At 43.1% G+C, this 23,487-nt stretch overlaps 1 protein-coding gene across 4 annotated transcripts in view; it reads left to right on the plus strand.

The window, feature by feature from the left end:
- LRRC40 (leucine rich repeat containing 40) overlaps nt 1-23,487 on the plus strand; it is a 123,462-nt gene that overhangs the window by 46,208 nt on the left and 53,767 nt on the right. For all 4 annotated transcript variants that reach the window (XM_029618371.1, XM_029618372.1, XM_029618369.1 and 1 more), the window contains exons 7-9: nt 1,134-1,306; nt 13,235-13,325; nt 13,453-13,504. In XM_029618371.1, the coding sequence (XP_029474231.1) occupies nt 1,134-1,306; nt 13,235-13,325; nt 13,453-13,504 (316 nt within the window). The remainder of the gene's footprint in view (nt 1-1,133; nt 1,307-13,234; nt 13,326-13,452; nt 13,505-23,487) is intronic.

Below are 23,487 nucleotides of genomic sequence, written 5' to 3' on the forward strand. Positions count from 1 at the left end.
GGGAAGAGGATGGCCAGAGTTGGAGAGGTAGAACAGGAAGGGACAGAGTACTGAGGAGACAAAATACTGATGTTGGAGTGAGGCGATAGGGCTCATATATCCTCTTCTTGAATTTTTCAACAGGTTGTAGCTAACTTGATGAAAATGTGCTTATTGGTGCAGATACAAGCACATGACTCCCTCCAAGTTTAAGTGAAATTTAGTTTTGAATGTTTGTTTCAAAGATTGGATTTAGGATTAAATATAAATAGCAAAAATAAGAGTGGATAAACTACACATTGTTCAAAAATCAAATCAAAGAATATATTTATGTGCACTTAAAGATCAGCCCAAACAATTCAGTCAGTGTGTATTAAAATAGCTAGGACAGCCTCATAATTCCATAATAATTAGACCAGACAAAGGTACAAGTGTAAAAGAATATATTGAAATCAAAGACAGATCTGACAAGACAACACAGACCATGATAACCCATCCAAAAATCAACAGAGCTATATGCCCGACCATGAAAACTTAGCAAAAACTTGCAGATATCACAAGCCTGAAGTATAAAACCCAAAAGGAGTGAGCAGGATCTTTTTAACTCAAAGGGCAGTCAAAAAAAAAAAAAAAGTGCCAAAAAGAACATCTAGCCAATCAAAGCAGGGGTTGGGGGGGGAGGATTTCATGAACGAGAATCACTTATCCCATTAATTTTTGTAGTTAGATCTTATTGCTGTGTAAGCCATCAAAACTGAAACAGGCAGGAAGGCTCTGGCAGAAAGTGTATAAGCTCTCACAAAAGTTGATTGTATTAGTTCAGTTTCCTGAACTAATCACTGCTACCTAGAGTGCAAAGTGATGAGAGGGCTAATATGAAAGGAAGTGGCAATCAGACAAATTTCATGTTTTTATTCTCTTCAATCAGAAGGGATCTGTGGAATTTTGTTTGCCATTAGGCAATTTAGAATTAAATATGTTTTATTATCTTGACCTGTCGCTGCTTGGAAACTCTCTTAATTTATAACTAAGGCTATATTTACATCAGTTTTTAACATGAAGGTTTTTTTATGGGTTCACTTAATAGAAATTAGTAAATTATATTTTGCCAGAAACATGTGAACATTTAGTAACCACTGCTTTTGTTTTTACAGGAGTTGCATGTTGGTAATAACCAGATAGAAATGATAGGGTCAGAGCATCTTAAGCACCTGAACTCTATTGTTGTACTAGAACTTAGAGATAACAAACTAAAATCCTTGCCAGAAGAGGTAGTCCTGCTTCAGGGCTTGGAGCGCCTTGACCTTACAAACAATGATATCAGCAGGTAAGAAAATCTGAATTAAAAGTTTCACACACACACACACACGCACACACGCGCTATGTTACCACGTGGCACAGTAACTCTAAAATTACCCTAAACACGCCCCTTTTCCTTATCACAGGCATTAGGCCTGCGATATTTCCGCATTTTGATGAATCTAGGGGTAAGTGGGTACTTGAGGCCTTGGAAGATAAATGGCTAGATGTACTAAAGGTTTCTCTCATTGTAATCTATGGGAAAATTGCTTAGTATAAAGTGGGGACCAAGATCACAAGGAGCATTATTAGTGCAGGGAACATTAAAACCAATACGCTATGGTTAAGTTACCGTAAGTAGAAAATAATGAATCAAATTGTAATCTGTTTTTAGATATGGACATGTTTTACTGGGAATCCTTTGCCTTACACATGCTTAATTGTAATCTGCTTAGCACGACTTGTCTTTATAGTTGGAATTTAAATATTTTTAAATAAATGCTTGCTCTTTCTTTCTTATCCTTATTTTAAGAGACATAAGAAATGCTATAAAGAATTGGACCAAAGGTCTATTGAGCACAGCATCCTGTTTTTGACAATGGCTAGTCCAGTTCACAAGTACCTATCAGAATCCCAAAGAATAGATCCAAATTTTCTTGGTCATAACCAGGGGGTAAGCATGATCATGAGCTTCCCCTCATAGAGGAGCCATTCCATCCCCTTTATCAATTAGGTTGCCCTTCTCTGTAGTTCCACTATATCTCTTTTGAGATGGGGCAATCAAAACTGCACATGGTATTCAAAGTGTGGTTGTGCCATGTGTCGATCCCAGAGGTATTATGATAGCCTGTTTATTTTCCATTTTCTAGCGTGTAGCAGTGGACTCAGGACCAATGGGTATAGTGTATTCCTGATAGCAGATGAAGATGTATCAGATTTCAATCTGACGTCAGCCCTAGTACATATACTCCTGCAGGAAATGCAGCTCTCCAGTATTTTCCGTCTCCATAGCAGTTAGGGACTCTATGCACGCTAGCACAGTGTTAGAGTAATTTTTACCAAAGAAAACCAAATTAAGAAGAAATCTTACCTCTACAGACGAGCCCCGCTCTCCTGCGGTGATACTCATTGGGTCCCTCCCCCAGTTGAGATTTCCCGAGGTGATTTCCGCGATCCCTCGGAGGTAAGCCTCGGCCCGGTGGCCAACCCTCGGCGGGGACCTAGCCCCAACATCGGGTGAGGCTGAGAGGCAGCGGGTGCAACCTCGAGTGTGGCAGTGAAGGTATTTTCCCTCTCCCCCCGCAGCCGGAGACTGCCCAGAACGAAACCGGGAAGCGCCGAGACAAGGTAAGGTAGAAATCTATTTAAAAGTTTCCGGTCTCTGAAGCTCAAGGAGACGCATAGGTCGCCAGCCAGGACCAGTGCCTCCGGGTTGATCTGCCCTAGCAGGGCTAGACCCCGGTCAGATCTGAGGGACCTCTCACGTGGACCCTCCGAGATGGTCGCCATATTGTCCACGTGGTCGCCGTCACCATTTTGCTCTGTTCGTTGCCCTGTCCGCCGTTTCGATCCATGCGCACGGAGGCGAGCCGTGCGCATAAATACCTTGTGCGCCCAACGTCGCACGCACAAGTACCGGGCGCACAAGCAACACGCATAGCCACGCGCCTACTGTGCCGGATGCATAAGTTCGATCTGTGCGCACAACAGTGCGCACATCTCCCTGCACGCGCACACCAAACCTACGCGCACAACTTGTGCGTTCCGGTGTGTGTCTAACTGTATTTTACGCGCACCACCGGAAAATAAACTCAAAGCTCAGGGCCTTTGCCCAGCATGCCACATTAGATCTGCACAGCATGAGGAGGCCACGGCCCTGTGTATACAGTGTGAAGAGGCCCTAGGGGACCAACTCATGGCCCTTCCCAACCAATACCGGACCCCAGCCTCTCGAGATAGCCTGCCCTCCTGGGCAGAGTTTCAATTACTGTCACCTCAGGAGATCTGTAGGGCGGCGGTGTGGTCATCTATTCACACTTTTACGAAACATTACCGATTGGACGTTAACGCTTCTTATGAACCATCCTTCGGGGAGAGTGTGCTTCGTGCGGGTCTTTCAGGTCCCCGCCCAGTGTAGGGTGGCTTGGGTACATCTACCAATGCCTCTACTTCCGGAATCCAGAGCCAGTCTATCATGGTGGCTGTCACTGAACAATCTGGAACAGGGGGTGGATTTGGACACTCCAAATTGGCTGATAATCTCCACCAATGCCAGCCTCTCAGGTTGAGGGGCGGTGTGTGCAGACAGGTCCGCCCAAGGGCTCTGGTCGGCGATGGAAAGATCCTGGTCCATAAACCGGCTCGAGACCAGGGCTGTATGTCTGGCCCTGCAGGCATTTCTTCCCTGGATCCAGGGCAGAATGGTGCGAGTGTTCTCGGACAAAGCGACAGCGGTGGCGTACATCAACCGGCAAGGCGGGACTCAAGTCCTGCCGTAGCACTGGTGGCACGTCTTCTGTTCACCTGGGCGGAGGGCCATCTCAAGGGCATTGCCGCATCCCATGTCGCAGGAGTAGAGAATGTGCAAGCCGATTATCTCAGCCGTCAGCAACTAGACCCCAGGGAATGGGAACTATCTCTCGAGGTGAGGAATCTCATTTGCGCCAGATGGGGAACTCATCAGCTGGATCTGATGGCAATGCAGGCGAACGCAAAAAGAGTTCGTTTTTTCAGCCGTCGCCGAGAACAGGGCTCGGTGGGCATAGACGCTCTCGTGTGACCTTGGCCCACGGGGATTCTGCTGTATGCCTTCCCACCCTGACTCCTCATAGGTCCCTATTCGGAAAGCCTCTTACTCTCATTCACTGACACTCTCCTCAAGGGCATGGACCACGGACCTCCTTGATTTTTCATCTGCCTTTGACACCATCAGTCACAAAATCCTTCTTACTCGCCTAACTGAGATTGGTATCGCAGGCACAGCCCTTCACTGGTTCACCTCCTACCTCAATAATAGAGACTACATTGTAAGAATTGCAAACTCTGAATCTTCACACATCCCCCTTACCCAAGGCATCCCTCAAGGCTCTTCCCTATCCTCCATGCTCTTTAATATTTACCTGTTGCCGCTCTTTTATCTCCTCTCTGACCTCTGTCTTAAGTTTTTCTTATATGCTGACGACGTGCAAATCCTCATTCCCATTCAAGAATCCCTCAACAAATCCCTCCAGTTCTGGGAAACTTGCCTCGCCTCCATTAACACCCTCCTCTCCAACATCCACCTTGCCTTAAACTCCTCTAAAACTGAACTCCTCATCATTTCTGAACTCCTCATCATTTCCCTCCACCTGCGACCTTATCCTCCCTTCAAATGCTCTCCCTTACTCTGTCCGAGATCTGGGTGTCTCACTAGACCACCAATTAAATTTCAAAAATCACATTAATACAATTATAAAGGGAGGTTTCTTCAAGCTCCACATCCTCAAAAAAACTTAAACCTTTGCTCCATACCCAAGACTTCCTTACAGTCCTGCAAGAGACAATACTTTCAAAACTGGATTATTGCAACTCTCTACTTCTAGGCCTCCCCTTCTCTCCTATTAAATCCTTACAAATGTTGCAGAATGCTATGGCCAGAATTTTAACAAATACCCGCAAAACCGACCACATCACCCCTATTCTCCAGGACCTCCACTGGCTCCCCATCTCTTCCCACATCAGATACTGATCATTAACAAGATCATATACTGATCATTAACAAGATTGAAACCATTATTAGATCCCTCGGATTTTAGATCTGTTCTTCAAGCTTTATTATTCGCTAATTTGGATTATTGTAATGCGTTGCTACTAGGACTACCTCAATCAACCATCAGACCTTTACAAGTATTTTAGAATACAGCTGCACGAATTTTGATGGGAAAGAAGAAATTTGACGATATTACCCCAACTTTAATTGCATTACTCTGGCTCCTGATCAGCTGCAGAATACTTTACAAAGCGGTGTGTATAATACACAATATAATTTACGGAGAAAGGACAGAATGGTTGAATGCAGAACTGCGACTGCATGTACTACAGAGAGATTTGAGATCGGCCAATAAAGGACTGTTATCAATTCCAACTATTAAATCTGCACATCTCAGTCAGGTCAGAGAGAGAGCATTGTCGATAGCAGGAGCGAAATTGTGGAATACATTTACAGCTCAACTAAGGATGCAACAGGAAAAAAGCAAATTTAAAGCAGAACTAAAAACATGGCTGTTTAATTCGGCCTATACTGAAAATGAGAAACAGGCATGCGTATAAACTTAACACCTATAGGAGGCTTCATTTTAAACCTTTAATACTGGAAACGTAAGGTTATGTTTTTAGTATCTTATTGGTTTAATATTTATATATATTTTATATATTTTAATAGCTAATAGGTTTTAGTTACTTTTTCTTTTAACTCTGTTTTATTTTATAATCGCTTGTAATTTGATTGTATATTTATTGTTTTATCCTTATTATTATTTGTATTTTTATTGTATAATTATTTGAATTGTAAACCGCTGTGAAGGCTATGCTGAGACAACGGTATATAAATAACAATAAACCTTATAAGATGTTTATATAGTACAGCTTGCCTCCTGAGGTGATACTGTGTGGTCCCTCCCTCAGTAGAGTGCCCTCAGTCCTGTAGTCTTGACTGTCGTGGACCAGAAATTCAAATAGAGTTTGCAAGGTGAGAGAGGCTTGCAGTGAAGGCTTTAGCCCTCTTTCCTCCCCCCCCCTCCCACAGCTGGGTCCCGTTTCTGTGAGAGACCCTTCAGTGAAGGCTTTAGCCCTCTACCCCCCATAGTTTGGTCCTGTTTCTGAGTGAGGCTCAGTGGTGAAGTCTTTAGCACTCTCCCGCCAAAGCCGGGACCTGTTTCAACTCTCAGCCAGGGAAGGCTGAGCTCAAGTAAAAGTTTTTCTTGCTTTATTTAAAAAATAAATAAATAAATAAATAAATAAATATATATATATCCCTTGGCATTTGCCTGTCCCGCTCACATCTCTGGGGAATTTGGTGAGGTGAGGAGGTAGTGCAGGCAGGCTGAGCAGCCATTTGGTTAGGCCCTGCTTCCAGTTTTTTCCTTTGTTGCACGATAAGCGGTGAGGTGATTTTGTACCTTTTTTTGCTGCAGGAATCAGCATACTCCTGTACACCCAGTTGTGCACCCAACTTCGGTGACTTTTTTGGGATGAAATAGCTATAGCACTGCTCCCTTCCTGAGGGATTCCGTGAGGTCCCTTCCTCAGTAGAGTGCTTCAGTCCAGTAGCCTTAAAGGGCCTGGACCTAAAGTGCAATTAGCAGTTGCAGGCCAAGAGAAGCTCGGTGGTGAGGGTTTAATTCTCTCCCCCTGTAGCCAGGTCCCGATCCTGCTCTCAGCCATGGAGGGCTGGGCTCAGGTGAATGTTTTCTTTAAAAATAAATAAATAAATAAATAAAGAGAAAAATCAAAGGCTAGCCCGCTCACATTGCTGGGGAGTTCTGTGAGGTGAGGAGGTAGTGCAGACATGGCAGGTTGAGCAGCCATTTGGCTAGGCCCTGCTCACAGGCTTCTTCCTTTTTGAGCACATGATAGCTTGCAAGGTCTTTGTGGGCATTTTTGTGCTCTGGGTTGCTTGGTGCATGCATTTGTGCGTCCTGCTTAGGTGCCTTTGTTTACTGAGTGCATGGTCTAGGTGCATATATGTCTGCGCATTCTTTTTGGGTGTCCATTTTGGGCACGGGTTTTATGTGTGCATATTCCATTCTGCATGCTTACAACTATGGTGCCCATGGCGAGGAAGCCTAAGCACTTGTGCTGCATGCCACTGCATGGTCAGTCAGCCGCAGCCTTCTTTAAACCTGTTAGCGCTGCCTGGATGCTTCGGGTGATTTACCCCCTTCTTATTTGGCCAGCGATGGTCCATCACCATGGTCTGTAGGGACTGGGACCAAGGGTGACATGACAAGGGTATCCCCTTACTTTGGTTGATCCATGGTCTGAGTTGTCACGAGCCGCTAACTCTCAGGACGTCAAGTTCGAGCCTGTGGGGCCTAGAATGGACCCTTTCTCTCTTCCTGGGTAGAATTCTTCCAGGATTGGTAAACGTTCCTACAGGTTTGGTCTTCTGAATCACCAGTACCTACTAAGGTTGGTCTGTGCGTTCCAACTGCTCCTCTGCCTGGCTCTGCGGCCAAGCACTGTGGCACAATGCGGCCTCACTAAACTCGAATGCAGGTGAATCAAAATGATACCGATGATGGTGATGGGGAACGTTTCCCCACCTTTGGAGCCAAATCAAACTGTACTCTTTCTTTCTTAGAGATGAGTTGCCAATTTTGGTCTCTCAGGCATTGAAGACCCTCAGAGTGGCTGGGACTGACTCCATGGGAGGGCAGAATAAAGTTCCTATTTTGGTCACCATACACAAGGCTTCTTGTTTTTCCCCTCTGGGTTGCACTCCAGGAGTTGACTTCTGGAATGGAGTGCACCAGAGGCATCTTTTAAGGGAGGATGCATCTTGGATTTATTCCCCTTGGATCTGCAGACCAAAGAGTGGTTGCATTTCCCTAGGGTGGATGCCTTGGTATGTTCTATCATGAACCATACCACCATCCCAGTAGAGGGCGGTGCAGCACTGAAAGATGATCAGGATTGGAGGTTTGAAACTATATGCAAATAAGCATTTGAGACATTCTCAGCCTTATAGGGGAAGTTCTTCCCAGAGGTTCCATCCCTTCCACAGATCTCATTCCTTTTGCCCCTGAGGATCTCGAAAGGATGTGGACCCTCGGTCTGCCAATGAAATTTGGCAGGCTAACCTGTTGGTTCAGGAGATGGTGGCGTCTACCCTGTTTTTACCACAGGTGGGTCCAGATTAGTTCAGATCAATGTGCTCTCGAAGGTTTTTGGTACAGATATGCTCTAGAATTTGTTCGCATTCCCACGGATGCCTTCATGGTCTCTCTAACTCCCTGCAACAGAGGGGAAAAGTGGAAGCGACATTAATATGGAAGTAGAATCTGAAAGCGGTGATTCCCTTTCCCAAATCACAGAGACGTGTACAGCCTTTTATTCCTTTTATTTGGTCATGCCCAAGAAATAAGGGTCATTTTGGCCCAACCATTGGGAATGTCAGTGGTCCATTTTGGTTTTCTCGATCATCCTTACCAGTTTCAGGCCTTGCTTTTCAGGCTAGCCGCAGCACTCTGGACCTTTTTTCCTAGGTCATGGTTGTGGTAGTGGTGGCTCTCCACAAGGAAGGCATTCTAGTTCACCCCCATTAGGACAATTGATTGAGTCAAACAAAAACCACGGAAGATAATCTTGATGCTTCCCACAGGGTGGTTCCTTGCTACAGGAACTAGGCTTGGGGGTGAATCTGGCCTAGAGTGACTTGCAGCAGTCTCAGATCCTGGAGTATCTCGAGGTTCAATTCAATATTGTTGCATCCGTCGGTGCTAGACTGCTTCGCCCCGTTTGCCTCACCTTGTTCACTGATCCTTCCGCATCCTTAGGGAAAATGGCTGCTGCCGTGTCTACAAGCCGACCTCTCCGGCGTCCCCGGAATGGCTATGGTGCTGCCTCCTGCCATGCTCCTCCCAAGGGCCTACTAGGGTGCGCATGCCACCCACGTCTTTATTCCAGCAATGGCGCGAACCTCGGGTGTATTCCCCTCTACTGACGTCACGCCATCCGGGTATATAGCCTGTACTATGTTGCTAGCTCATTGAGTTAGCAAGGAACTTGGTCTCGGCTGGTCTAAGGTACTCTGCCGCTTCCGTGTTGCTGCTGGAAGCTCTCTCTCTCTGCCCTTCGGGGTAACTGCTAACCTGGGTACCCTCTCCTCGGGGCCCTCTGCTTTATTTCAGGCGCCTTACAGGGATCAGGTACTCGCTCCTCGAGGGCCTGCTCTCCCTGCCTCGGTGCCTGTATCATTTTCTTCAACCTGGTGGAATCGCATACCTACAGCAAACATCTAGTGAGTAATCTAACTCTGTCTATCTCATCCACAGTACTGCCTTACTGGGAAACCTACACTGGAATTCCCCTTAACCAACAGATTGAGAAGGGTTCCCTCTGCCGAGGGTCCTGAGACTGCTACATCCAGACTACCTCACTACTGCCACCTCTGGTATACTTCAAGCTGTATAAATAAAGAACTAATTCTGTGTCTGTACGTCCTGTGTTTAGCCTAGTACTGTGGCGCCTTACGGGGCTCCTCCTTGTGGGTGTGGTCATCTGCCACAGTACCCGAGAATCCACCCAAACACCGCTTAACCATAGCAAATATAAGGTGGAGCAGAGTATTCCTGCTGCAGTATCGGTTCCACACGTTGAGGCTACGAGTTTGATCCATGCAGAAACCTGTTAGTCCAACCATGGATCTTATCTACAGGTCTGGGAGTTGATGGCTGCCACATTAGAAGTGATTGCCTGGGAGAGAGGGTACATGTGCCCTCTTCAGTGCCCGTTGATCTCCTGTTGCAGTCTGCAGTCAAAGGACTATATGATGAGGCTGTTCCTCCGGCTAGAGGTGAGATCTCAGTGTTACAGTTTTGGCTGCAGTGCAACCGCCTCACCACCAGGGGTCCCTCTAGTGCTGGCTCTCCTGACAGGCCCAGGCCATCTCCCCTGTCCACTCTATGTTCTGGGTTGGGCCTTATAACCCTGCCTGACAGTTCCCTCGGTGCTTCGGCATCGAGCTCACCTGGGCTCCCTGCTCTAGCCTTGCGCGGCCTTCGGGCCTTTCCTTGCCTTGCCCTGCGCGGCCTTCGGGCCTTTCCTTGCCTTGCGTGGCCTTCGGGCCTTCTTCCTCGCTTTTCTTACCTGGCCTTCGGGCCTTCTGACCTGCCTTGCCCTGACTACGGTGTGTGGCCTACGGGCCTTCCGTGTGTATGTGTGGCCTACGGGCCTTCTGACCTGCCTGCTCTGCTTTCGGTGTGTGGCCTACGGGCCTTCTGTGTGTGTGTGTGTGTGTGGCCTACGGGCCTTCTGACCTGCCTTGCCCTGCTTACGGTGTGTGGCCTACGGGCCTTCTCTGCCTTGCCTTGCTTACTGTGTGTGGCCTACGGGCCTTCTGTGTGTGTGTGGCCTACGGGCCTTCTGACCTGCCTTGCCCTGACCCAGCCTGAACCCAGACACTGCTACTTGCCGCCTTCCCTGACCCAGCCTGAACCCAGACACTGCTACTTGCCTCCTGCCCTGTCCCAGCCTGAACCGAGACACTGCTACTTGCTGCCTGCCCTGACCCAGCCTGGAACCAGACACTGTTTCTAGCCATTCCTGTCTCTCTCCACCTGGAGCCACCCTGCTGGGTGGGGTTCACGACTCCTGACCGGAGCCCAAGCGTAACACTCAGTTGGACTGGTGGTTATGGGCAGGTCATCTTAAGAAAGGTATTACCCTGACACAACCGGATTGGTTGGTACTCATGATAGATGCGCGCCTCCGGGACTGGGAGGGCTCACTGTCAGGAGCTGGTATTGCAAGAGTGCTGGAATGCAGCAGAGTAGCACTGGAACATCAACAAATGGGAAGCACGAGCGGTTTGGTTGACGTGCTGGTGATTCGCTGAGCTGCTAGTACAGCTTTTCCAAAGCATATCTGCCTTCTCATATCTGGAAAGAACATCTTCAGAGCTGATTTTCTCATCAGGACCTAGGAGAATGGGAGCTGGCAGATGAGGTCTACTGGGCCCTATTGGATCTAGAATTGTTGGCGAGGTTCAACTACACGAATGTTCCACACTTCTTCAGTCGTAAGTGGGACCCAAAAGCCATGGGCATCGATGCTCTTTTTGAGGAGCAACCACACGGTACCCTGCTGATGCGTTTCCCCTTGGCCCCTGATAGGCAGTCTGGTCCAGAAGGGTTACGAGTCAAACCAACACTGTCCTTTTACTGGTTATGGATTGAGTTTGAAAGCCATGGTACGCTGATCTCCAGAGACTTCTTGTGGACAGTCCCCATGGGCTACCGCCTCTGGACCTTTACATCCAGGGGTTCATTCTACAAAAGGATCTGGGTTGATTCTGTCTTATGGTTTGGTCATTGAAAGGGCTTGGTTGTTGAAGCAGGGTTTTTCGCCTGCTGTAATTTCCACTTTTCTTTGGGCCTAGAAATTTTCTACTACTTTAGCCTAGGTTAGAGTTTGGAGGGTCTGGAGGCCTGGTGTTCTGAGCAAGCTACTTAACTGCTCATATTTCTTTGATTTGGGAATTTTTACAGGACGGCTTGCTTAAGGGTTTGGTCCTTAGCACCTTGAAGGTCAAGTCACAGCCCTGGCTTCTTATAAGGGAAGAGTCATTGAAGGTCCTTTATCTCCCTATCCGGATATGTCTCATTTCTTGCAGGAAGTTAAACATCTTCACTTCCCGTTGCAGCTTCTAGTACCTGTATAGAATCATAACTTGGTCCTCATGTTTTTGGTGGGTACAGTTTTTCTACCACTGAGTACTTTTTCCTTGCTGCTGCTTACCTTTTAAGATAGATTTTCTGGTAGTAATCTAATCGGCACGTGTGGTTCTTGAGCTGCAGTCTCTTTCCTGCCATGAGCCTTCTTTGAATGACTCAGAGTATGGTTCAACTTCGGACGGTGCCCTCTTTTTTTTTGCCCAAAGTGGTTTTGGAGTTTCATTTGCAACAGTCCATTTCTCTGTCTGCCTTGGACAGGACCAGAGAAGAAGATGAGTACTGCCTTTTGCATTCCTTCAACGTTGTGTCCTTTATGGCGGTTTTAAGAGGTAATTAAGGCTCTTTGGAAGTCTGATTGCCTATTCATGCTTCATGGTGGATGTAAGTAAGGTGCTCTGGTGACACGGGCAATAATTGTCTGCTCTGTTAAGGAAGTTATGACAGCCTAGGTGGCTGCTGAAGTTGCCTTTCCGAGGCAGACCGCATTCCATGTGGGTTCAGGCAGTATCATGGGCGATGTCGCCTGTTGAAATTTGCTGAGTGGCAACATGTCATCTTTGCTCTCCTTTCTTTCTTTCTTTCTTTACTTTACTGAAGGGTAGGTCAATCCCAGACCCGCCCTCGGCTACTGGTGTTTGAATTTGTGTTTAGCCTTTCTTAGGATGTGTATGTAGATTCCTGCTCTTCGTTGTCGATTGGCAAGGGACTTTTCTAGCCCTTAGTTTGCTAGATATGTTCCTTTCTTTGACTGAGATGAGTGTTCCTGATGGTTGAGAAATATGAATGTTTGCCTGTGGATAATAATGTTCAAGTATAATCAATTTGTCCATAGTTTGGCTTTTCCAGGGAATTCTGGGGGGCTGATGTCAGGGTGGACTATAAGGTTGTGACGTCAGCTTTTGTTCCCTCTCCATCTGCTGGCAGAGATGCATAATCCACTCATTGGGATTAACCTACACCAAAGGAAAGGAAATTATCAGATAAGTAGTAATTTTTCTTTTTGATTAAGACTTTGATTCCTAAGAAATCAAGTGTGTTAGTGGTAGTTTATGCTTATAAATTGGGCCATGGTAACCTGGATGGTATCTAGTCAATGCTACCACTCCTTGCTTATTAATATTTTATGATAGCCTATCATTCCAGATCAGCAGGCTAGGCTTAAGCATCTGGTAACCACTTTCGGGAAAACTGCAGATTTTTGTTTTTTGTATGGTTTTTGAAGTACATTGTATCAGAAATGTAGAGATCTGTGTTTTCCCCTGGAATTGATAGCATTCTAATCTATATGTTTAGCAAATCAAGCATGTTCTCAACATCTTAGTGATGTGATTGGCAAAATTTTCAATCCCAACTAAATAAATCTCACTTGCGCTACCATAAAAACAGTTCTGCATTGGTCAAGCAAATAAAACTACCAAGAATAAGTAACCTATCAGGAATATTGTGCTGTGCTCCAACTGGATTATCATTTTTGCATTTTACTGGTAATATGTTAAGAGATTTTTCCTGAAATATTCTTTCAGCCTACCTAGTTCACTGGGAAAGCTTCCAAATTTGAAATCTTTGGCATTAGATGGCAATCCTTTGAGAGGCATTAGAAGAGACATTATGAATGTAAGTACTTTCAGATTATTAGTATAGATTTGTTTTTGCTTTATTTGTTTTAACTTTTACATTCTTATTTACCTACAGTATATTTATATAGCACCTTTCTTATATAGATTATATTTATATTTTTTAGAGGGGAACGCAAGAATTTCTGAAGCATCTAAGAAGCAGAATTCAAGATGAAGGTAGTTTTTTGTTCTCAGATTTATAGTTGATCTGTATGTGTGTGTGTATATGTATGTGTGTGTGTTTATGTATATACACTAATTGATTGTATTGAAGAAACACTTCAGTTCAAAAGTCTCAGATAAGGTAAAAACGCTTTGTGTGTAAAAGAGGAGAAAAATATTTTTATATAAATCTTTCAAATTTTGGCGCTTTCTTCTGGATGTGTTACACCTGCCTACTTTTATTTCTTGCTGGATCTAATGGCAAGGTGGTACGAGACTGTGACAGGCCCTGCAGAAACTGGATTGTTGCCAGGGAAGGAAGAAAAGTTATCTTGTGGCTGGCAAGCTTTGAAGTTTGGTGAAAATAATTTTTAATTTGAAAATAAATCCGTCTTTCCCAAGCTTTACAGTGCTGTATGCTAGCACTATACACTCAAGCTAGCATTTCCTCCTATCTGATGTTTTGAATCACCTAAGTTGTAGTGTTTATTTTTAAATATATTTCCTATTAAAGCATTTAATCTCTAATAATATGAAGCAGACATCCCTTCATCTGATTTCTGGTATTTTCCCAAGCTCTCTCTAAAAGTGAGAATACTGAGATGGTTGTGAACTCCATCATGCAACTAAAATACTCAGGACTCTCAGGCTTCCTTTCATGTTTTTCACCCCTTGTGGGCACTATTACAAGCATGAGTGAAGCTTGTCCAATACTGGAACTGCTTTTGAAGGAACACAAGATTACCTATAAGGCAAGAGTTGAACTGAAATAGACTTCTTTCGTAAGAGTTTATCTTAATACACATTCTGTTTATCAGTTCATTCTGAGCGAGTCACAAGAGACATACTTTTTGATTCATCTGTTTGCATATACTCTAGAAGTACCATATTATTTCTGAATATTTGTCAAATGATAATTCTCTGCTCTCACTTTTCAGTATTACCTCATTGAGAAATAATAATTGACTAATTAGTCTGTTTGTTCATTTGTGCAAAATAAGTTTTTTTGTTGTTTCAGCCAAAAAAACCCACTTGCTTTATCCATAGCTTCACTATTTTACCCTTGTACAAAAACACCCTATAATGAAATATTTTAATTTAGAAGCAGCTCCTTTAGATGCTACAAATAATCATTTTGCTTGACAGCTACTGTGATTTGCATGAATTTACATTCTTGGATGTTTAGCTATGAGAGATGGTGATGAATTAAAGGTAAGTTTGAATTGTACAAATAAAAATATTTGTACCCACTACCAGGAAGTGCTCACAGCTCATCAGAAAGCTTCTTTGATAATAGATTTAACTCATATGTATGTGTGTGTTTTAGAGAAGTAATAGAGTGAGGATGTATGTTTCTTTGTGAATAAGCAGGATATAGATCAGCCGAAGAAGTGGGTGATGTCACCTGATGGTTCCAAGATGGAAAAGCTATCTGAGCTCAGAAGGAGCAAGAAGGTCTTTCTGAGCATGCATGGATATTCCCACACAGCCAGTGCAGCATGAGTCTCCTTAGTCTTTTTGCTAGTGTGAAAAGACAATGTTTTGTTCTACCTGCAGCTGCTTGTCAAAGTAGTTGTTTCTAGTATTTCATTGTTTGCATTTTTTAATTTTTCATTTTGCAAGTCTCAAATTTTTTTTTGTTCAAATTTGTCATCCTCAAAATTCAGTTTGATTTTAGCTTCATTCCTCTTTTGGCATGGTATACAGTATACTGGGGTTTAGGAAGTGTCTGTTGCTTTTATAAGATGACTGTCAGACCAGCATGATAGATGTCTTCGCTGCTTGAAACATTCTGACAGTGTTGCAAACTGTGCGGCCTGTGCTCAAATGTTTGCAAGGAATAAAAGAACTAGAAGCTTTAAGTGTCATGGTTGTGGGCCTCTGGACTGTAGTGTGGTTGACACAACCTAGTAGGCAAACCTGCTTGGCCCACACCAACAGCTGGTGGACATGCCCTTACTAGGACTGGAGCTGGAGCTTCACCTGTACCAGCCCATTCTCCATGAGTTGAACCTTTTGAGTTCCAAGGACCAGAAGGGCTTAGTCGAGTGTCCCTTAAGGAGCAGTCAGAGAGAGTCCAGGTACAGGCAGTGGTCAGGGCAGTCAACGAGCAGATGATGTCCAGGTGAAGGATTTGGGTTAGGGTAAATAGCGAGCAGATGACATCCAGGTCCAGACCACGCATCGGGGCAGGCTGCGAGCAGACAATATTCGGGTCCAGGCCAAGGGTCAGAGCAGGCAGCAGTCCAGGAGCGAAGTCGGAATATAAGGCAGAGCTCAGGAGAATCAGGCCAAGAAAGACAAGACAGGCAGAGACAAGACACTGAGGGATAAGACTCCAAGGACTGGCTAGGTAGATAGGGCAAGGCAACGGAGGCAGGGCAGAGGCACGAACAAGGCAAGGCAAGACAGGATAACAAGGTAGGCACAGGGGACAGCAAGACACGGCACAGGAAGTAGCAACACATCCTGCAAGGCAGGAGGACCTGTTACTGAGGCACAGAGAAGAGTTTGTGTGGGATTTAAATACCTAGCCATGTGACATCACCAGGAGACACTGCGTCGGAGAATTCCCGTAAAGGGGCCTTCATAGACCGGCGCGCGTGGACCTGGAGGAAAATCAAGGCTGGCTCTGTCCCTGACGCATGGGACGAGGTATGGCATCTGGGTGAAGTGGCGGACCTCCACGTGACCAGCCAAATATTACATTAAGCTGAAGGATTATCTTGACTCTCCATAGCTGTCTACCTGAGTAATTAATTGGAAATATTCTTTGGCACAGGGGCCATCACATTTGACAAAAAAGGTGTTGGAGCCAAGACTCAGGTAAGTCTTGACGTGGAAGCCAAGATGGAAATGAGAATACTTGGCATACTCTGTGCCAACAAACAAATCCTACACAGTGACCATCCCCTTTAGCAGAATTTTGCCTTGGTGTCAAAAAGTTCTCGGCACAGTTCATGAGTAAACACATAACGCCATCTTCAGCGCAAAAGTCTTCTTGGTGCCGAGGATCTTTTCTTGAAGCAGAAACATTTATAAAAGGCCAATCTGCACCAAACTTACCAATTTTGGTTCCTGAATCTGACAGTTCATCAACTATATTCCCCACTTCTGAAAATTGTTGCATTATGAAGAGATGTGAATACAATTTGTGTCTAAAAAAGTGTCAATTGTCACCACCTCTGCCTTTGGAACAGTTATCTTCCATGCAATCAAAATAGAAAGTCAATCTACTGTTCCTCCCTATCACAACAGACAAGATGTATTGCAACCTAAGTCCCATGATTCATCCAGGTACAGAACGTCATCAGAAGAAACCTCTCATAATACTTTATGATTCACAGGAAGAGTATGTCTTCATCTATGCCTCTATTTCAGTCAAGTAACAGACTCAACAGGCTTACCATTTGTTCCTTCATGTCGCCTCCTGAAGATTTTTATCCCCCTTTTCTTCAGAAAATGGCCAAGGATATTCATTTTACATCGAGCCTTAGCTTAGAGAAGATATATTGGCTTATTTAAGTTTAATGAATCTCCAAAACAGGTTATAGCAGTGCCAATACATAGGCTGTTACATGAACTTCAAACCAGAGTATGGCACATACCCTTGACAACATTGCCAGTATCAAGAAAACTGAATATCAAGTATGTCTTGACCAGGACATAAGGTTCAACATTCTCAGTCAGTGATGGTAGAATTTTCTTTGAAAAGGCAGAGAGATCAAAAACACATTTCAGTGTCTCTCATGGCAAAGATCCGTCCTCGTTAGCCAAACACAACTAAAAAGATATTCCAATTATATCTGATCATTTCGAGCTGGAGAAGGTGACATCAAAAGCCAGAAAGATGATTGGGTGCATAGAGAGAGGAATGGAAAGCAGAAAAAGGGAAACAATATTGCCCCTGCATAAGTCCCTGGTGAGACCTCATTTGGAATACTGTGTATATTTCTGGAAACCACACCTTCAAAAGAATATAAACTGCATAGAGTTTGTTTGGAGAGTAGCCCCAAAATGATCGGTGGTCTCTGTTGTAAAATATTAGGGGACAGGCTTAAAAATGTATACCCTAGGAGATGGAGAAGACATGATAGAGACATTTAAGTACCTCCAAGGTATCAGTGCATAGGAGGCTGCCCTTTTTCAACAGAAAAAGGCTCTGGAAAGATGAGCTACAGGATGAGTATGAAAGGGGGTAGACTCATGAGTTAAGGAAATATTTTAGAAAGATGGTGGACACGTGGAACAGCTTCCCAATGGATATGTTGAAGACAAGGACAGTATCTGCATTCAAGAAAGCATGGGACAAGCACAGAAGATCTCTGAAGGTGTGGTAGGGATTGTACAGCTGAGCAGTTGGTATGGATGGGCAGACTAGATAGGCCATATGTGTGGGGGGGTTTTTTGTTTTGTTTTGTTTTGCCTTCCTATTTCTATGTTAGAAGACAATCCTTTTGGTGAGAAAATAAAAGAAACAATAGATCGAAAGGATCATTGGGCTATTCTTCTTACCTTTATCGGCAGCAACAATGGAACAGCCTTTTACTTCTAGAAAGCAGTAACCTTACTGCTATAGAAGATTATTTCTACTCAAGGAGAAAATAAACTTATCTTTTTCAGTGTTCTTGCTCTCAGCTATAGCAACAGCTCAGACAGAGTGCAAACTAAATGTTTGCAGCTCTTCTAATCCAAACCTAACTAGAATTTTTGTCTAAAATATTGCACAAAAATCCATTAAATTTGAACAGCTGGGAGCAAGACTCCTAGCATTTCATGGTCTTTGATAACAACAGATTGAGTACTAAAGATCAGCATCAGGGATACTGATTAAATTTCAAAGCTTACCTAAACAATCCTCCAAAGATTACCTTCCTCTGGCCAAACAAATAATAATTCTGCAAGAAGAACTATCAGCCCTTTTCTCAGCCAATGCAGTAGAACAAGTTCCAATTCAGGAAGGGAACATGCATTTTTGCACCAAATATTTCCTAAACCCAAAGAGGTCCAGGAAATTATTTCCCATTTTCGAATTTAGAAATCTTAACAAGCATCTGAAATAGGAACATTTCAGGATGAACTCTTTAAGTATAGTTCTTCCTCAATTACAGATTAACTAGTTATCCACCCTAGATCTCAAGGATGCTTACACCCATGTTTCATTCACAGGAAATTTCTGCAATTTGTGATAAACAATTCTATCATTATTGTGTATTCCTGCTTGGCCTTTCAGCAGCTCCCATAATTTTTACAAAATGCCTTGCAGTTGTTGCTCATCTGAGGTGAAACAAATATATTTGTCTTCCCTCCATGGATGAATAGCTCATATTAGGCCAGATCCTTCTACAGGCTATTATGTCCAAACTTTGTACGATGAAACGTCAGTGCATAGGATTCATCATCAATGTCTAAAAGTCCAGTTTTGAGCCATTTCAGGGCATAGATTGTATGGGAGCCTGTCTAGACACAATACAAAAGAACCATTCTTCCTCAATGTAAAGTAAATATTTTGAAGTCCATAATCCTAATGCCATCACGACAGCAACAAATCATTACCTCTTTATGAAAATGTTGGGGCATATGGCAGCAACAGTCCATGTTGCACTGTTCGCTTGTCTTGCCATAAGACCAGATAATTGGCATCTAAAACTTCAATGGAACCAGCATTTTTTTTTATTTATACTTTATTAAATTTCTCATACATTTTACAATGAAAAAGCAAGTAAGCAAATTTGGATATCATAGCAGTAAATTTCAAGGTAAATTTAACATAAAAGTAAAAAGAAAATATGCATTTCCAATAATTAAGTCCACATTATGGGAAGCCATATCATAAAGAAAAATATTTAAGCAATAATCATAACTCTTTATAAACTTATGCAGACACTTACTTAATAACCAGTATTCATTTATCCATACAAGCTATTACAATTCCCTCATCCACCTTTATCAGACAGGAATACCTCCAGGTGAGCAGGTTCAAGTAATACAAACTTGCTTTTTTGAAGTGTAATACAAGGAAATTTGAGGAAGAATGTGGCCCCAAGGGCCAACACTCTCTACCTCAGCAAAAGAAATTGTTTTCTCCTCAACTGTGTATTCCTTGACACATCTGGGAAAACTTGGACTAATTTACCACAGAACAAAAAACTTTTGTTCTGTGGTAAAGCCTCTAAAAAAAGATGTTAAGTTTGGACTATTAATAGCTAATACATCTATCCTACCTTCTGGGGCTACACCTTCTCTCCTAGAATTAGGTATATATATATAATATATCTTTGAGGTAAGTAGTTCATTAGGGATACACAATATCTCTTTTATATATTTTTTTAAATAATCCTTGCGCTGATAATCTTGTATAAGGAAAATTTAAAAAATGTAAGTTTTTTTTCTACGCATATTATTTTCCAATCCCTCCAAATTTTTATATATTATCAGTGTCTTTTATGAAGGTAGTCCCTGTTGCTTGTAAAGATGTGATCTGAGTGTTCAAAGCTGCACTTGTGGCTTCAATTTATTCTATTCTTTTCCCGTGGTCGTCCATTTTCCCCTTAATCTCATTAGAGAAAATTGTGGATTGGGTCATGGATTGGGACAACCTCCTCTCCATGTTTGTAATCGCTTTCCAGATGTCTACTAGAGAGATATTTTCAGGTTCAGTCATATCCCCCTCCACCACTTCATTATCAACTGCAACCATCTCTAGAGACTACTTCTCTCCGTCATAAGCTGTTAACACCTCCCTTAAGCTAGGGGTATTTAAAACATTTACCCCTTCGCTTCTAGGAGAACTATTGGATATCTGGTCATGGGCAGGACTAGCTGTAGCCCCCGACGACAAAGATGTATCTTGAAAAACCTCCCTAGAGGTCTGACTCGCCCTTCGCACTAGATGAGTATCCATCAGGCCTTTCAGTTCTTTAGCAACGGGAGTAGATGTTACCATCTTCATCTTTCTTTTTTTTCCCATCTGAGATGCAGAAAACTTTCTCCTCAAAATTTTCCCCAGGGGCGCGCCCCTTTGGCGCGCGGCTTCAGCAGTGCACCGATGACTGCGCACCGCTGTGCAGGTCTTTAAGTAGGCACAGCAGGCGTCCACTCCAGATGACGTCAAGGGGGCGGGAGACAGCTCTTTCGGCTCACCAGCTTCCAGTCCCGTTCGCCCTCGCTTCCTTGCGGTGCAGCTCTCCTTGGCAAGGGTGCCCGGAACCAGCATTTTAACTGCTCTCTGTGTGTACATATCCATAGCTCTTAATGATGCTTTAATTTGGTGGCTAAACCCTTCCAACCTACATGGAGGTCATTATTTCCATTAACTTCCATTTCAGGGAACAGTAACCACAGATACCTCCTTTAAAGGTTGAGCAGCTTATTTCAGCAACCTATCTTCTCAAGGAACATGGTCTCCAAGGGAGAAATTTCTTCATAAAATCACCTAGAGCTTGGCACAACTTTCATGCTCTCAACATTTTCAGTCCCTGGCTAAAGAACAAGATGGTCTTAATCTAAACAGACAACCAAATTACAATGTACTGAATCAACAAACAGAGGGCCAAGCTCTTTCAACGTTAGTCAGAGATCTGCAAGATTTGAAATTGAGCAATTTCCCAAGTGGTCTACCTCCTGGGGAAAGAAAATCAGTCAGTAGACTGTTGCCAGTTGCAGTTACACAAATGGTTATTAGACAATAGAATAGCACAAGAACTTTTTCAAATTTGGAGCAGTCTGGTCATAAATGTTTTTGTATCAATGGAATGGAGTCTGGCAGCACACATCTCAACTCTGTGGAATCAAGGCCTGCTCAATACCTTCCCCCCAGTTCTGCTGATACCCAAAACAATTCAAAAGTTAAGAATGGTAAAAGATCAAATGTTTTAAATAGCCCCTTTTTGGCTTTTCCAAGTTTGGTTTCCATGGCTGCATTTTATAGCTGTTCAACATCCATCAAAAAAACAAATCTTTTCATCTCCGATCATGCAGAACTTGGGGAATCTATTCTATCCCAACCATCAGTCGTTGGATCTAATTGATTGCATGGATGTTAAAAGCAACCTGGCATCTAATGCAATTGCTTTCTAGAGTGGACAAGGTTTTTCTGGCATCCAAAAATGTCTCTACAAGAAGATCTCATAACTGTCTTGTTCTTTCCTTACTGCAATACCTTTTTAGCCTATCTGACTCAGGTTTGAAAACAGACTGTCAGAATTCATATTTGTGCCATGCCAACATAACATGAAACTTTTAAAGATCTTCAGTTTCCCAGTGTATACTGTTGCCAATTTCATAAAAAGCCTTCAATATCTTGTGATCTAAATGTAGTGTTGATTACCTAATATTCCTTTGTTGGACAGTTTTATTTTTAATAGCAGTTAAGTCTGTCAGAAGATTAAGCAACTACAAGTTTAATATCCGGCTTGCCTTACACTCAAATTTCCTATAACAGAGCAGTTTTAAAAACTCTTCTTAAATTTCTACCAAAAGTGGGTAAACCAAACCATTGTTTTACCTATATTTTTTTAAGCACATACGCCAGTAAAGGTGAAGAAGCTTTTCATACTTTCGATTGTATAACAGCTTTATTTTATTTTCAAAGAACAAAACTCTTACAGAGAGTATTCACAACTGTTTGTCACCTAAAACCTGATCAAACAGGGATGCTCAGTAAATGAGAGCTCATTCAGCTTGTTTATCTGAGTTATATCTTGCTGTTATGATCAATAAAGACTTCTTCAACCTAAAGTCCTATTAAGTCAGAGCTACTGCAACTTTCTTCGCACATTTTCATGCTGCATCCTCAGAAGACATATGCAGGACAGCCACCTGATCTTTTATCCATCTATCTAAATGGCAGATTAAATTTAATGTGGACAAGTGTAAAATGATGCACATGGCGGAAAATAATCCTAACTACAGGTACACAATGCTGGGTTCCATATTAGGAGTCACCACCCAGGAAAAGGATCTTAGTGCCATTGTAAAATCCTCAGTTCAGCATGCAGTTATGGATAAAAAAACAAATAGAATGTTACAGAATATTAAAAAAGGAATGCAGCACAAAACTGGGAATATCATAATGCCTCTGTAAAAATCTATGATGTGACCGCAACTTGAGTACTATGTTCTCTTCTGGTCACTATCTCAAGAGATATAATATAACTAGAAAAGGCCCAGAGAAGGTCAAGAAAAATGATAAAGGGGATGCCCCCTTGTGAAGAAAGGTTAAGCAAGTTAGGGCTCTTCAGCTTGGAGAAGAGCTAACTAAGAGGAGCTGATAGAAGGTTGTTAAATCATGAGTGGAGTGGAACAGATAAATAGAGAACAGTTATTTATCTTTTCAGATAGTTTCCTGGAATGTCCTCTAGTCCTTATACCAGCAGATTTAAAACAAACTGATGAAAGTAGTTTTTCACTCAATGCACAATTAAGCTATGGAATTTGTTACTAGAGGATGTGGTCAAGGCATTTATGTATTTATCTATTTTACAGGATTTATTTTCTGCACTCTCCCAGCAATCAAGGCTGGTTCCAAAAAAATATCCATAGATTAAAACATTCCTTAAATTAGAAACAAACAACAATACAAAGCAAATTAAAACAAACTTAAATCAATATAAATCTAGTTATGAGCGCATCCAATAACAGAAGAGATAGTATAATGGTCTGAGTTTTTAAAAAGGTTTTGGATAATTTCCTGGAAAAAACATCCATAAACAATTAGTAGCCAGATAGACTTGGAGAATGCCACCACTTATCCCTGGAAGTGGGCATCTAGAAATGGGTCTACTTTTTGGGATCTTCCAGGTACTTCCTAAAGATCCATTTTGACCACTGTCAGAGACAGGATCCTGGGTTCGATGGTCCTTTGGATTGACCCTGCCTGACACTTCATACACTGTTATATTAGAGCTGAAGGTCAGTTTTTGCTACAAAGGCTGAGGAGACACATGACTGATCATGCTCAGAAAGACTTCTGTCTTTTTAAGCTCATAGAAAGCTTT

Source organism: Rhinatrema bivittatum, chromosome 10, assembly GCF_901001135.1.
Source record: "Rhinatrema bivittatum chromosome 10, aRhiBiv1.1, whole genome shotgun sequence".
Lineage (NCBI taxonomy): Eukaryota > Metazoa > Chordata > Amphibia > Gymnophiona > Rhinatrematidae > Rhinatrema > Rhinatrema bivittatum.